The sequence below is a fragment of the Pleurodeles waltl genome, chromosome 1_1, assembly GCF_031143425.1.
Source record: "Pleurodeles waltl isolate 20211129_DDA chromosome 1_1, aPleWal1.hap1.20221129, whole genome shotgun sequence".
Lineage (NCBI taxonomy): Eukaryota > Metazoa > Chordata > Amphibia > Caudata > Salamandridae > Pleurodeles > Pleurodeles waltl.
Genome location: NC_090436.1, coordinates 786,017,842 through 786,033,119, shown reverse-complemented (window position 1 = coordinate 786,033,119; position 15,278 = coordinate 786,017,842). Strand labels below are relative to the sequence as shown.

The following is a 15,278-nucleotide window of genomic DNA, read 5'->3' as shown; positions in this document are numbered from 1 at the left end:
CGGGCTCGCCACGAGCTATGCTACCGCCCAGGATCTCACAAGCGTTAGAGGGTAAATGTATCTAGCCCTCACAGGAGGTGTACACAGAAACCAAGGGGAACCGGGAGGCTGCGGATCGTCTTCTTAAAACTGTGTGACCGAAGGCTGACCCGTGCCGTCCTCCTGGCAGGTGCTAAGGGCTGTCGGCGTTTCTCAAAGCATCGGATATTCTGTAAAGCAGGGAGCCAACTTTAAAGCCAAGTGGTGCAGCCTTGCCAAGAGCTGCCGTGCGCAGAGTTAAGCCGTACGCTTCTCTGCCAGGTTTAAAGATGACAAACCCAGACCTATGTTTTAAGCTAGACTGCCACTTTTGTTTAAGACGCAATAAGAAGCCCATGACATCTTTTATTTCATTTCCCTTCAAAGCATTACTCGTTTGGGATGTGAGGTTCACTAGCAGATAAGCACCCTACTTTTTTTTACAGGATATCCCAGCATTTAGCAGGTGCCGACTGTACCCAAACAGCCCGCCACCATTTTAAGGCTGAGTGACAGATGGCCCATTCCTGTTAGACCCCATCAGGAACGTCCACCTTAAAGACTGGTTTTACTCGGGCCAAAGATGGAAATAAAGTCAACAAGCACATCGGCTGATTGCATGTGGTGTCAGCAGCACACCTACCTGCCGTGGAACCCAACCCGCCTCCCATAGGCCCCGGGACAGCATCACTGTACCGGACCGAGGTGTGTGGGTGAGATTTCCTGTGTCTTCCCTGCAGCACAGCTGGGATTCGGGCCCTCACCGAAGAGGGCATCCCCCAAGCGTGAAGAATGGGACCCGGGAGACCTCGTCTGAAAATTAGCATTCATCCGTTTCACCCCGTCCTTGCCCTTCCTGTGCAATGCCCCCGGAGGATTAACACTCAACAGAAATCACAGAGGAGTCATAGCATACGTCTGCATGTCTTCAAGGGAGGCTAGTGCATAACACAACAGGGGCACTAACTGCAATCCCCACTTAGGGAGATGCCCTTGTATGCTGTGCGCACCCACCAAAGACAAATCAATCTATGTAGTGTCTAAGCACACGAGTTATCAAAGCGCTTGCAATCTTGCAGACATACATACATTTACACGGCAAAACCTTGGTGCACGGAAATTAAGTACCTTATATTGTAAAAGGAATCGCAGTCCACAACTACATACCCATAAAAATAACATGATTCAGTAGCCAGCATTTGTATCAATTTTATCCTTTTGATCAACTCCCAGAGCGCATCACACCGCTGAAAAGCCAGCAGCCACAATCTTAGACCGTTCCGCCGAGGTGCACGACAAACTCTCAGAGCAGGTACAGAGGCACTTATGCTTAACACAGAACCTCAAGCAGCAGGTACCGGGAGGCTGGATCCGCCGTGTCCCCGCATCCACAGGCCCGTCCCCCTCTCCCAGCCAGCGCCCCTTACCATGTCCCCCGGGGCGCGGGCGTCCCGCCGGCGCGGTCTGAGCTCCGGTGCGCAGCTCTCCGGTATCAGCAGTGCAGGGCCATCGGGAGCCGAGCGTGCGCTAATCCTCCGCCTCCTCCCGGGCTGCGGGCATCACGCCGAGTGCGGGGAGCGCGCACAATTACATGCCTGTTCCTATTAAGCAGCCCCGTCGTCTCCACGTGGGTGGTCCGGCTCCCTCGATAGGCAGGACCTGTCAGGGTCACGTGACGGGCCCGGAAACCTCCATCCTCTGCACTGAGCTGGCCGAAGCGTCAGATCTTGCTGGTTGGGGGACGGTGTGGGTCGCGGCCCGCGCTTGCAGAGTAATCAGCGGTCCGGGGGTCTGAGCTGGCTGTTTGCGGGCCGGGGAAAGAGGGGCCGGCCGGGATGTTGAGAGAAGCGGCAGGGTTTCTCCAGAGGGAGAAAGTCTCGAGAAGTTATGTCTTTCATAACCAGTGGCCTAACAAAGGCACCCGCAGCACAGTACCGTGGCCCGAGAGCTCCTCAGTGAGCTTGAAGGGGGCCCTCTCCTTGTACTTTGCAAGGAGGGCATATCTAGTTTCCTAACGCCACTGTTCCTAACTAGGAGATACAACACACCCTTTTAAAGGCAGCAAAACAAAGCTAAAAGAGGGCGAGAGAAACTGATAGCAAAGCTCTGTTATAATGTTGGAGTTGTTGTTGGACGCTCAGAGTTTCTTTCTCATTCCAGTTCCAGTCTTGGATATCTTACATACAAATCACTGCTGTCCGGTCATTGGTCTAATTGATTAAATGGAAGCAGTCCAAGACTACAATACCTAAAATGCACTAATTTGTGATGTGAAATGCCCAGGACTAGAAACCTTGTCCGCTATGGCATAGAGTCAGGTGGTCACCAAGAGCAGACGCATTTTGAAACTAGTTAGATTTGTCAGTGCCCGTACACGTACAAGTTAGTTGTTCCCGGTGAGGACCTTTTATTTTTTGTCATTCTGTGGGCGTTTGCATAGCGCTTTAGCTCTGTAAACGTTTAGTGATGTGTAACTCTTGGGCCCAGTTTGGTTGTTTTGGGAATTACTGGGAGATTCGGCAGTTGACAGGGTGCTTTCCATTAAGCATGCATTCACAAGTAAGAGCAGGCTTTGTGTTTTGTTCTGCAGTATCTGCTCTGTCTCACCCCATGGGGCCCCAGTGGGTAGTTAACAGTCCAGGCATTTCTAACAAGGACCTCTTACAAAGGTTGTGCTGTTGTCTCTGATACAGCTTCACACATTTCAGAGGCCATGTGGCTAGAGTCAATTCAGTGTTGTCTGTAGAGCCAAGATACCAGAATTCTTATTCCATCTCCATCACTTGATGTACAGGGAGTGCAGAATTATTAGGCAAGTTGTATTTTTGAGGATTAATTTTATTATTGAACAACAACCATGTTCTCAATGAACCCAAAAAACTCATTAATATCAAGCTGAATATTTTTGGAAGTAGTTTTTAGTTTGTTTTTAGTTTTAGCTATGTTAGGGGGATATCTGTGTGTGCAGGTGACTATTACTGTGCATAATTATTAGGCAACTTAACAAAAAAAGAATATATACCCATTTCAATTATTTATTATTACCAGTGAAACCAATATAACATCTCAACATTCACAAATATACATTTCTGACATTCAAAAACAAATCAGTGACCAATATAGCCACCTTTCTTTGCAAGGACACTCAAAAGCCTGCCATCCATGGATTCTGTCTGTGTTTTGATCTGTTCACCATCAACATTGCGTGCAGCAGCAACCACAGCCTCCCAGACACTGTTCAGAGAGGTGTACTGTTTTCCCTCCTTGTAAATCTCACATTTGATGATGGACCACAGGTTCTCAATGGGGTTCAGATCAGGTGAACAAGGAGGCCATGTCATTAGATTTCCTTCTTTTATACCCTTTCTTGCCAGCCACGCTGTGGAGTACTTGGACGCGTGTGATGGAGCATTGTCCTGCATGAAAATCATGTTTTTCTTGAAGGATGCAGACTTCTTCCTGTACCACTGCTTGAAGAAGGTGTCTTCCAGGAACTGGCAGTAGGACTGGGAGTTGAGCTTGACTCCATCCTCAACCCGAAAAGGCCCCACAAGCTCATCTTTGATGATACCAGCCCAAACCAGTACTCCACCTCCACCTTGCTGGCGTCTGAGTCGGACTGGAGCTCTCTGCCCTTTACCAATCCAGCCACGGGCCCATCCATCTGGCCCATCAAGACTCACTCTCATTTCATCAGTCCATAAAACCTTAGAAAAATCAGTCTTGAGATATTTCTTGGCCCAGTCTTGACGTTTCAGCTTGTGTGTCTTGTTCAGTGGTGGTCGTCTTTCAGCCTTTCTTACCTTGGCCATGTCTCTGAGTATTGCACACCTTGTGCTTTTGGGCACTCCAGTGATGTTGCAGCTCTGAAATATGGCCAAACTGGTGGCAAGTGGCATCGTGGCAGCTGCACGCTTGACTTTTCTCAGTTCATGGGCAGTTATATTGCGCCTTGGTTTTTCCACACGCTTCTTGCGACCCTGTTGACTATTTTGAATGAAACGCTTGATTGTTCGATGATCACGCTTCAGAAGCTTTGCAATTTTAAGAGTGCTGCATCCCTCTGCAAGATATCTCACTATTTTTGACTTTTCTGAGCCTGTCAAGTCCTTCTTTTGACCCATTTTGCCAAAGGAAAGGAAGTTGCCTAATAATTATGCACACCTGATATAGGGTGTTGATGTCATTAGACCACACCCCTTCTCATTACAGAGATGCACATCACCTAATATGCTTAATTGGTAGTAGGCTTTCGAGCCTATACAGCTTGGAGTAAGACAACATGCATAAAGAGGATGATGTGGTCAAAATACTCATTTGCCTAATAATTCTGCACTCCCTGTAACTATGCAGTTCTGGGCAAATCATTTGATCTCCTGGGCTCACTGCCTTGTCCCTTAAATTTTTAAAATGCCAGTGTCTTACAACTGCCAAAGACAAGAAAGATGAATATGTAACCTAAAATTCATAATAGAACCTTGCCAATAAGATGAAAGAATGGCATTTGTTCCGTAGATTTGCTGTAACAAAACACCTTTTCAGTTATAAGTATGGCAACAGTTGCCACAAATGTTTAAAAGAAGCAATAACGTTAAGAAGACTGTCACAGGCCCAAAAATAAAATACATGTAATGTATTGCAAGCCATGATATACTAAACTGACAGACCACTGCAGTGGGTGCACACACCTCGGTGCACAGTGATCACACTAGTGAAATGAGGTGGTTTGACTAATCAAAACAGTAAAGCTAACATTTTGGTCTCACGTACCACCAATAAGTGGCAATGGTCTGAAATAGTAGGCAAACCCAATCGAGTTCTAATTGAAAATTAAAAAAGGTTTGTTATTATTTCTGTTTGGCCTTGTCATGCCTCCTGGAATGCGTCAAGGTTTTAACCATAGTGGCTGAATCAGCAGGTAATTACCAGGATGAATATCAGACTTAAAACCTTATGACATGGATGCTGGGAGATTTACGAAAAAGGTTATAGGAGGGTGTGCAAGATGTAGAACTTGTAAAGTATCAGTTTCTTGAAATCACATCCATTTATCAAGTTTTCTACTCATCTCTGTGTTCAAGTGCAACGTTCCCTCTTCATACCCGAAGCTCCCCAGAGCTGAAACATGTCACACCTGAACAGTGCTTAATTTGTAAACTAATAAGTGTGGGTGCCTAAAGTTTTGCTCAGAACTCTGTGGCTAGCACTATGAATATTAAGGGTTCCAAATACCAAGACTGGATGGTCCTGATTCAACCTCTTAACACTTTAACCGAGCAAGAAGCTGTTGTAGTCACCAGAAATAGACAGCAAATGGAATAAGATATAGTCCAGGAAAAAGGTTTATTCCAGTAAAAGGACCCACCACTCACAGCTAGGATTACAAAGTTCCAGCTGACCAAGTCCCCTTAGAGAATTCTAGAAGACACACACAATGACACCAAATGACATGTACACAGTTCTACTAATAGACACTAATACCCACATAACACCATCTTCCCTCTAAATACAACAACAAAGACAAATAATTAGTATCTAATATATTCTTTGAAATTAACAGGAGTATTTCTAGTTCTATAGCTCCTACTAAGATTTCTGTTGACACAAGACTCAGCACTTTCTTGTAGGTTAATGTCATGTTCAGAAGCTGCAGAACCCACATTCGTGCTTGCCTCTGTATCTTTTGAATCTCTGTTGAATTCCTCTTGTACTAACTGCTTTCTTTCTACTCCATGAGCTCTTTGTGCCTGCTTACGTCACTCTTCGTGTGGATCTCCTACGCACACACATTGTCCACGTTCACAAATCAAGCTCCACAATCTATAGAAACCTATGACTTTCATGCTCGTGTACCAAGCTCCACTACCTCTAGAAACATTCATTTATGTTTTGGCACCCATCTTTGGATCATGGGCAGATCTTCATGAACCAGCATTAATCTTGCATTATTGAGTGCATGTATTCACGGTGATGTGCACACCTTGTTTTAAATATTATCCTATCTTCACGTTATTGTGTGCATATTTCCACAGTGATGTGCACACCTGTTTTAGATATTTTAATTGAGAATTGGTTGCAATAAGTTTATGGTGACAGGCACACCACTTTCTCTAGCAACTCGCCTGTTACCGCGGTGACAGGCACACCCCCTTCATTTGTTCTTTATTATGACAACCTTTATTTATAAGAACAATTACATTTGTAAACATAATATATATATTTTTTTTTTTAACATTTACCATGGCTACATCTCAAGCTTGTATACAACCTCAACCATTTCTGCAAAGGCCTGGAAGACCTCCAGTTTCGTGGAGAAAGCGGTTATGCACCTTTGAAAATTATTTGGTAGCTATTGATGCCTCTAAGTACAATGCTACACGTAGAGAAGCTTTGTTGTTTAATCCTTTAGGAGAAACTGGAAAAGAAGGTTTTGATAACTTACCACCTATTGTTGCACCACTTGGTGATGAATCCTGGGATACGTATATAGAAGCTACTATACGTATGGTCAAACAATATTCTGATGAACCATCAGTTATGCTAGAAAGACACCATTTTTTCAAAAGAAAACAACTGATAGACAAAATCATTGAAGATTATTTGGCAGTTTTAAGAGTACTTGCTGCTAAATGTGAATTTGGCTTGAATCTTGATACGTATTTACATGATCAATTGGTTTTCAATTGTTATAACAAAAAAATTCAGGAACAAATATTGGGGTGTAAGAATCCTTCCTTAAGTGAAGTTATCGACATTGCAAAAAGTACCCTCTTGCTCCTGAAAAGTGCTAGCACTTTCCAATTAAAGGTATTGGACCTCCTCTGGATAATGCAGGTATTCTTCCTCCCAAAATAAATAAGTGAAGGTACTCAGTACCCGACAGTACGGGCCCATTTAAAGCACTGCCTCCTCTCCATGGTGCAGCAAAGAGGTTACAGCATGCAAACACCAATGTAATGCTCATGGAAAGGAAATGGTGAGCTGATTATACCAGTCACACTAAAGCCAGTTGTTTTGTTTCATTTAAAATGTCCACATCCAAAACTGACCTCTATTGTATATCTCTTGTATGTACAATTCACAATATTTCTGCCAATCAAATATTCAAAATCATTATATAATTCTCTACTGCCTTAACAGTGCCGTCCCTCCTTCACAGGAATTTTACAATTACCTAACTAAAGTTTTGTACCTCAAGATAGAATGCATTGTGTCTTTGTGGAAAATGTAAAGTTTTCCCTAGACCTTGCCATTCTTAGCAAGTATTGCCTCTCCTCTCTTCAGCCATTTGTCTCTTGGATTCTTGAAAGGCAGGCTAACAACCGTTACACTGAGTTTCTTGAATCCAGCCAATGTCTTGATTCAGTACATACCCCTCTCCACCTAAGCACGTCCCCTAATACCTGCCTCTCTGCTGCTTCGACCCTGATCTTGTGTTTCCTGCAGCGGGAGCTGGCCACTATTGGAGGAGTCATGGTACCCCAGCAGCAGATCTAAGCATAGCGTTTTCAGCTGCCGGCATCTTGGCGTACCTCCGTGACCTGGTATCAGGGGGGAAACATTTGCTTTGAGGGAGCACTTTTGGAAACTTTTGACCTTAAAGATACAGCTGCATATTTCTGGCAAGGACAGTGTCGTCCTTGGGCGAAATCATCGCTGTGAAAACATGTCAGAGCCAAGTAGAGAGCAATATGTTTCTTTGTACTATTGAGCATCGAACTGTTTGCTCTCCCGAAGAAGGGGCACTAGTGTGGGCAAGAATTGGGTGGGTGGATGTGCTCCCTCCTCTAGTCTCTGCATTTGATCAGTGACTATATTTTATAAACAAGCAAACCCCCACCCCCCTCATGCCACCAATACACCTCTGCAAAAACAAAAGATGATGGATGGAATTCAGAGCAAATCAAACTTTCACCCCCAGTTACAGATCTGGGTTTAATCCATCAGTTTTTTTGCTTGCCATGCCATTCAAGTTTGGGCCCAGCCATGTGCAAATCAGTCTTGACCCTGTTCTTCATGGGAATAGTCCAGTCCGAACTGCCAGGCCCTCCCTGGACCAGAAACAAGCATCCTGGGACCAGTTTAAGGGTATCACCCTTCATCAGCCAGGCTAGCTTGCTTCTGGTGGCATAGCAAGCACGGGACACACACGTCTGGGCATACCCTTCCCACTCGGGGCAACAAATGCAAAAACAAAAGATGATGGATTGAATGCAGAGCAAATCAAACATTCACCCCCAGTCACAGATCTGGATTTACTCCATCAGTTTTTTTGCTTGCCATGCAATTCCAGTTTGGGCCCGGCCATATGCAAATCAGTCTTGACCCTGTTCCCCATGGGAAAAGTCCAGTCCGAACTGCACAATACACCTCTAGCACCAAAGACAAGCCTACCCCACTACAATTCCAATAAAACCAGCTAAATTATTGAAGGCATTAAAACACTAATAAGAAGAGGAAAACCTCACTGCGTGACTCAATGAGCATGCAGAAAGCTTCTCTGGGTTATGCTGAAGTAACAGCTGCATTTGTAGCTCATACTTCTGTGGAAGAAGACGGGGGAACATCTGTTAATATGTCAAGCATTGCCACAGCCTCGTCCACCGGGCCCTGAGATAATGCTGGAAATGAACTAGGGACAGAGTACAGGGAATAGCCGAGCAGCATTAACTAGTTTAGTGGTTGCAATACAAACACCACAAGCACTGGCACAGGCAAAGCAACTGGAACAATTGGAGCAGGTCACTGAGTGTTGGAGTTAGGGGAGGCTGGAAGAATCTGCTCCAGGCGCAGGTACCAAGCCCCCGCCCAATATTGATGGCCTGGCGAATCACTTACCTGGCATTCAGTGTGCGACAAATACAGTTCAGGAAGAGCAACTGAGCCCCACATATTGCAGGGGGAGGAGGTGTATCAGTATCCTATTACAAAATTCAGCTGGAGGTGAAGACACCTCAGGTTTTCTGAGTATGCCACAGGAGGTATTAAGAAAGGTTAAAGCAATTAAAATCACACAAAAATAAATGTCAAATGAATTAAAGGAACAGCTGGATAATGTGTGTATACCCCTGTGGAACCTAACCTCTCTAGTACACTCAATGAAATGGAGCAAAGAGTATCTGAGTCCGATGATAAGGTTCACTTACTTGAAGAAGTCAATGAAAGTCTGTAAAAGGACATACTGTGACTTAAGGATAAGCAAGAACAAATGGAGAACCATGCAAGGTGTTCCAATCTACAGATATTTGGAATCCCAGAACATAAAGAGGGCGCCACTGGCAATATAGCCTTGATGGAGAGTCTAATTAAACCATATGTGATCTTAGATTACACCCAGGATCTGACAATCATGTGGGCTCATATAGTCCCAGCTCAAGCTGTTGGTCAAGCTAAGTATCGTAAGACCATGCTGGTGAACGTTTTGGATTACAGAGTTAAGGAGATGATACTGGCCAAGGCAATCAAGGAGCAGTCATTTAGGGCAAAAAATCATTTTGTCTTTCGAATTTTTCAGAAATGATGACAGAAACAGCTTGGAGACAAAAATAGTTTAAAAGCATGATCCCAAGGGTTCAAGCGGTTGGCACACAGTCATCGATACCACAGGTCTCAAAACTTAAAGTACTGTTAAAAGGTGTATCCCAAACACTTAGTACACTCAAATAAACCACTACATTTTTTAAATCAGTGAGTTAATGTGATTTGGGTTGTGGCTTCACCTTCAGGTAGATGGTGGGGCCAGAAGGTGGAGAGATGGGAGAGCTTGGCACTCAGATATAGTGCCAAAACGTCTATGGGAAGGAAGGGATGCGAGGATTGGGTGAAAGGACGGGGCTCCCGCCAGGGCATGTGGACAGAGGAGGGTGAGGAAGAGGGATTTTGAGGAACAGTGTAAAACGAGGTCCAGAGCAGCTAAACAAGGAAAGTAAGAAAGCAGAATAGGTTTTTTAGCAGGCGAAGCAACCTAAACTATGATGGTTCACTTGAGAGTGTGATCTATGCAAGCTTCTCAATTATTACCAAATACATAAAGCACTGGAACATTTTAAGCACATTAAGGTGTTATTCATGCACGTTAAAGGGGGTGGGAGCTAGCAAAGCAGGCACTTTAGTTGGGAGAGCTTCTAAATATGGCAGTAGCTTTACTTACATGAGTCGTTGACCTTCGCTAAGTGCAAGGAGCACTTTAGCAGCTTGAAACACTTTATGGTTTATTTAAGCACTTTAAGAGGAATTCACTGGTAGCAACATGAGTACTGCAAGAATTCAAAGAAATATATTGAAGATTATTTCATTCAATCCTAATGGGTTAAACAATAAAAAGAAAGTATGTTATTGAAGCTTGGAAAGTAGAGTGTAGTCTATCTGTTGTGTTATTACAGGAGATCCACTTTGTACCGGCAAAGCAGTGAAATTTACAATGTTTAAGAGATGGGCCAGTTTTAGAGGTTTTTCAATAGCCCTGGTGGCCAATCTTGGAGTCGCCGTGTTTATAACCAGAAATTTGAATGTAGAGATTCATGGCTGGGCAAGTGACACGCAGGGCCGCTGGTGTTGTGTTAACTGCTCTGGTTCTTCAGCGTGGTTTACTATAATAGGTTTTTATGCCCCTGATAAAGACAATACTAGATTTTATGAAAAACTATTTCAATCCTTAATGCAAATTCCTGGTGAAATTGTTATAGGAGGCGATTTGAAGGTTTTGCCGGGTGGACTCTTCATCAGATTGTAAAAGGCAGCAGAAGTCCAATGTAATAAGAACTATACAAAACTATCTAAGGGTTCTATTTCTTGTAGATCCATGGAGGGAAGTATTCCCAGAAAGGAGGCATGCTTTTTCTGCAGATTTAAAACTGCCTCCCAGATCGATTGATTCTTGGTTTCGAAGAACTTGGGTTTTAAATGTCTTCAGACACTTCCTAACAGATTCTCAGATCACTCGATTCTTGAGCTGGACATTATTGGTGAGAGGCAAAAGCCCCAATTCAAGAGGGGCAGTTTTAATAAGTGATATTTGCAGGAAGAGGATTGGGCAGAGTATGTCAAGATCATTTTTTGAGAGTTCTTGACTAGAAACCATGGCACAGCTCCACCAAATAAAGTATGGGATGCATTGAAGGCTTACTAACTAGGGCAGTTCATATTTAAATCGGCTGCCATTAGGAAAGCTAAGGAGCAAAGACTGGCTTTGGAAAAGCTTGTGAAAGAAGCATATGATAAGCTGTCCAGGCCGTACATGGAAGAGACCAGAAGGGTGCTCAATAAAACCAAGCGTGCCCGAAGTGATTATTTTTATACCAAGTTATGTAAATAACACTGCTTATATGTAGAAGATTTATGATGAGAGAAACTATGCTGGGAAGTTTATGGCTTGCCAAACCAGAGGAAAAAGTAGCAAAAATGCCACCATACATGGATTAAAATGTCCTGTATCTGGGCTGCCCTGTAAGGAGAAGGGAAAGATAAATGAAATCTTTCTTGAACATTATAATCGGATCTACAGTCATAATCAGATAGTTGATAAAGAGGCATTCAAGGCAATTTTTTTAGAGGACTAGACAAGCGTACATTCTCAGAGGAATATAGGAAAAAAATGATCAGCCCATTTTCTAAGGAAGAGGTGATAGAAGTGGTTTGCAGTCTGCTAAAGTGTACGGTCTGTGCCCCAGTAGCTTTCCGTCAGAGTTCTAAAGAGTTCTTAGATGTCTTAAGGAAATATCTGCTTTTTGTAACCAATTTTATTTTAGAAGGAGGTCCTAACGCATCTTCCTTTAACTTAGGTAATGTGGCCAGCTTTTTTTTTTTTTTTTTTAAAGGGACGAATGAGGAGGATCCAAATTCATATCATCCAATAGCATTATTGAATTTGGATTATAACATAATCATGAAGTTGTTGGCAAATAGATTTAACGAGATAGCATCTAACTTGATTTAATATGATTAGAACAGCTTCCTTGTGGGGCGTCAGTTAGGAACTAACACACACTATTGAGCAGAAGCGCTTGATTATCTATCTGTAAGTTAAATTCCTGCTGCAGTCTTTTTACTGCATGTCAAGAAGGCCTTTGATCTCGTGGCCTGGGAGTCTCGTTTTAGCACCTTACAGAGATTTAAGATACCCTCCCAGATAGCAAGATTGATACAGAAAATGTATGAGAACGCATAGGCAAAATAATTATCAGTGCATCAGAGGAAGGAATGGTATGGGTGCAAAGAGAAACTAGACAGGACCGTCCCTTATATACATTTCTCTTTGCCTTTTTCATCGAACCATTGGCAACTGCAATATGAAAAGATTTTGAGATTCGACATTATATAACAAGGATGGATAAGATAAAGCTCTATGCAAACGATATAATGCTATTATTGGATAGTAGGACGATTACACAGAAAAGAGTTTTTGAGACATTTACCATGTTTTAAGGGACGGTAGGTTACAGAATCAATAAAACTGAAGTCATTTTATATAATAGTGGGACTGACATTCTGCTTCCAGACCTTCGAGGCTGCATGCATAACTGATCTAAGAACCAATTTGGGTATTAGATATACATTAAACGTTGAAGATTTATTTGAGTTAAACCTTTGCCCATTGCTACTGTAAGTTAAACCGCTGCTGATGCAATGGAAAGCGCTCCACCTTTCTCTTTTGGGGAGGGTGGCATTTATAAAAATGGAGATTCTACCCCTGTTTAATTTGTTCTTTTCTGCTTTACCTTGTGTGCTGAATGTTGCCTTTTTTTTAAAAGATGTTGAATGCTTGTGTTCATCTTTTGTCTGGCAGAATAAAAGTGCTAAATTAGCACTTAGCAACTGGTAAAGAGATGTGAAGGAAGATGGCCCAGCCGCTCCCAATCTGTGGGAATATTACTATGCTTATTTTGTATAAAATATGCTTAGATTTCATACAATACTAGAGTTATTTGAAACTTTTAAGAATGACCTGATGAATTTGATTTTAAGTGAGTATAATGTAATCGATGTTATAAGGTTGACTAAATCCCTTAAGAAGGTTCTCTACAAGATCTCACACTGTCTTTAAAAAAAAACAGAGAAACAGATGGATTTTTATAATTATTATTCAATTATCTATATTAATGTTGCCACACACTTGTCAAATTTAGTCTGGGGTGTAAGGGAGAGGATTGATCAAAGAACTGTATCTAAAGGGGCACAATGGGTTTCTCCTAGGTGACATATTTTATTACAGGGGACAGGTGGAACACCTGGCCTGAAATTAAGGCACACATAGGGGAGAATTATTGGCTGTAGTGCTCATATAGCATTTTAATTTTACAACTAAAGGCAATCGATATTGAGCTTCAAAAAATTGGTCACTAACTGAAACCTCAACCCTGAAGCGAGCAGAGGGGTGGAAATAACTTCTCTCACCAAGTAGAGGGATTGATACCTATCAAAAAGCTCTCAATACATGGGAAAATATGATGGGTTTGTACTGCCAAGGAAAGTGTGGGGAAAGTTAATAAATTGAACTTCACATGCTTAGTTTGAGACAATTTGTGTAAAATGCAGTTCTCTGCGAAGTAGTTGATTTTTGTATTTAACTCCACAACTTCTCTGTGATATAAATCCAATGTTGTTGGAACATTGTTTTAGATGCGGATCAATTGAAGTACAAATTGGTCTTATGTAATCTGGTATTGTGCAGCTATTCGAGATTTCTGGATAGCAATTTCTCATATCCGAAGAGAGCTTTGCAAATACACTTTGTACCTAGTGCTTCGCTGGTATAACTGGGTTATGATACCACTTTGAAATTAACTTCCAGACACCAAAAGCAGGTTTTTGTTACTGTGCTGGTGTTTAGAGCTTTGTTGTTGTGAAATAAAAGGAATCCTCCCTATTGGAGAGTGGATTGGGAAAATGAAGAAAAAGCAAAGGGATATTATATGCTACTTTATGTAGAGTAATTGTAAATTTTAATAAATTGTGGGCCCAATTTATGGTGGAATAATGTTTTGTAAAGGCAGCTTTAGGTAGGTCATTCATGGATACTTTGTATGGATGAATTCGAAATTGTATGTAACCATATGAAATATTATGAATACTTTATAGAACTGTGTGATATTGTATAAAATTGTACGAAATCAATTAGTGTTTTTTTGGTATACTGTAATTTGGCTTAATCTGGATCTTGGAATAAAAAAAAGATTCAGTACATACCGCTGCCCCCTTTACAGCACAGAATATGCCATTTGGGCAGATCAGGTTGGCTGGGCCGTCCCAATACTCCTGGCCGTCTCAGCATTGTGTGATATGGTGGCTCACTCCACAATCCTGACCAAATTAGCAGTATGATCAACTGCATCTTATTCTGGTTAATAGTATACCCATTAAGTTCATTTACAACTTTCAGATCACCTAGAAACCGTTTAGCTGTGGGGTCTCCCATGGATCCTCACAAAGCCCACTGTTTTTAGCCTCTGTTACCCCTCTCGCACAAATCTTTTGTACTTCTTGTCTTTCACGTATGATGTATGCTGATGTTAACCAACTGATCCTTAATATGGATGATAACCAAGGGGCCACCCAGTCTAATTGTGAAACTGTGTTGCAAAAGTAGCCAGATGGACAGACATGAACACTCTTAAGCTTAACTCCAATATGGCTAACGTTCTTATCAGTGGAGGACCACTCACATTATGGTCCTCCGACTGCGAGTCTACTGATCCTGGTGTACCCCTACCCTGACCAAATCTTTTAAGAACTAGGGATTTCTCTGTATATATTTGCATGTGGTATTTGTAAACCTACCTAAAGACAGTGGACCTCCGGTCAAAGGCAAGGATAAAGTCAAGTGATTTAAGAGTTTCCTGGTTAATGGGCTTTTACTGGAAAATGATTAGTGTTCCTTAAAGAAGTATGTCTTCAACTGTTTCTTGAATTGGATCAGGGTTGGGGTGATCCTGGTGGATAAAACGTTAACAATCTGTTCTTGTCTCAGTTCATTTGTTTTGCTGCCAATTGCTTTTTCTTCGGATGCTCAGCAAATTCATCCCATTGCCCCCTCTTGACTCTTGCAAATCTGGTATCCTTGCGATTATTAGTTTCCTTATTGATTACAGAAATTCATTGTATCTTGATATGAGAACCATCTTCTGTCTAGACTCTTGAGGGTCCAAAAAGCTGCACTTCACCTTATTTTCAGCATTCCCTGAAGCACCTCATTTGTAGGTCACCTAGCTAGTCCACATTGACTCCATAGTTCTTCATCTTCAGTGCCTTTTTCATCCATACAT

At 42.4% G+C, this 15,278-nt stretch overlaps 1 protein-coding gene across 1 annotated transcript in view; it reads right to left on the bottom strand.

Annotated features, from left to right (window-relative positions):
• Positions 1 to 1,616, bottom strand: part of PTCH1 (patched 1) — a 100,497-nt gene extending 98,881 nt beyond the window's left edge. Inside the window, exon 1 of the mRNA XM_069227945.1 lies at positions 1,446 to 1,616. Coding sequence (XP_069084046.1) covers positions 1,446 to 1,448 — 3 coding nt within the window. The 5' untranslated portion in view covers positions 1,449 to 1,616. The remainder of the gene's footprint in view (positions 1 to 1,445) is intronic.
• Between the last annotated feature and the right edge of the window lie 13,662 nt (positions 1,617 to 15,278).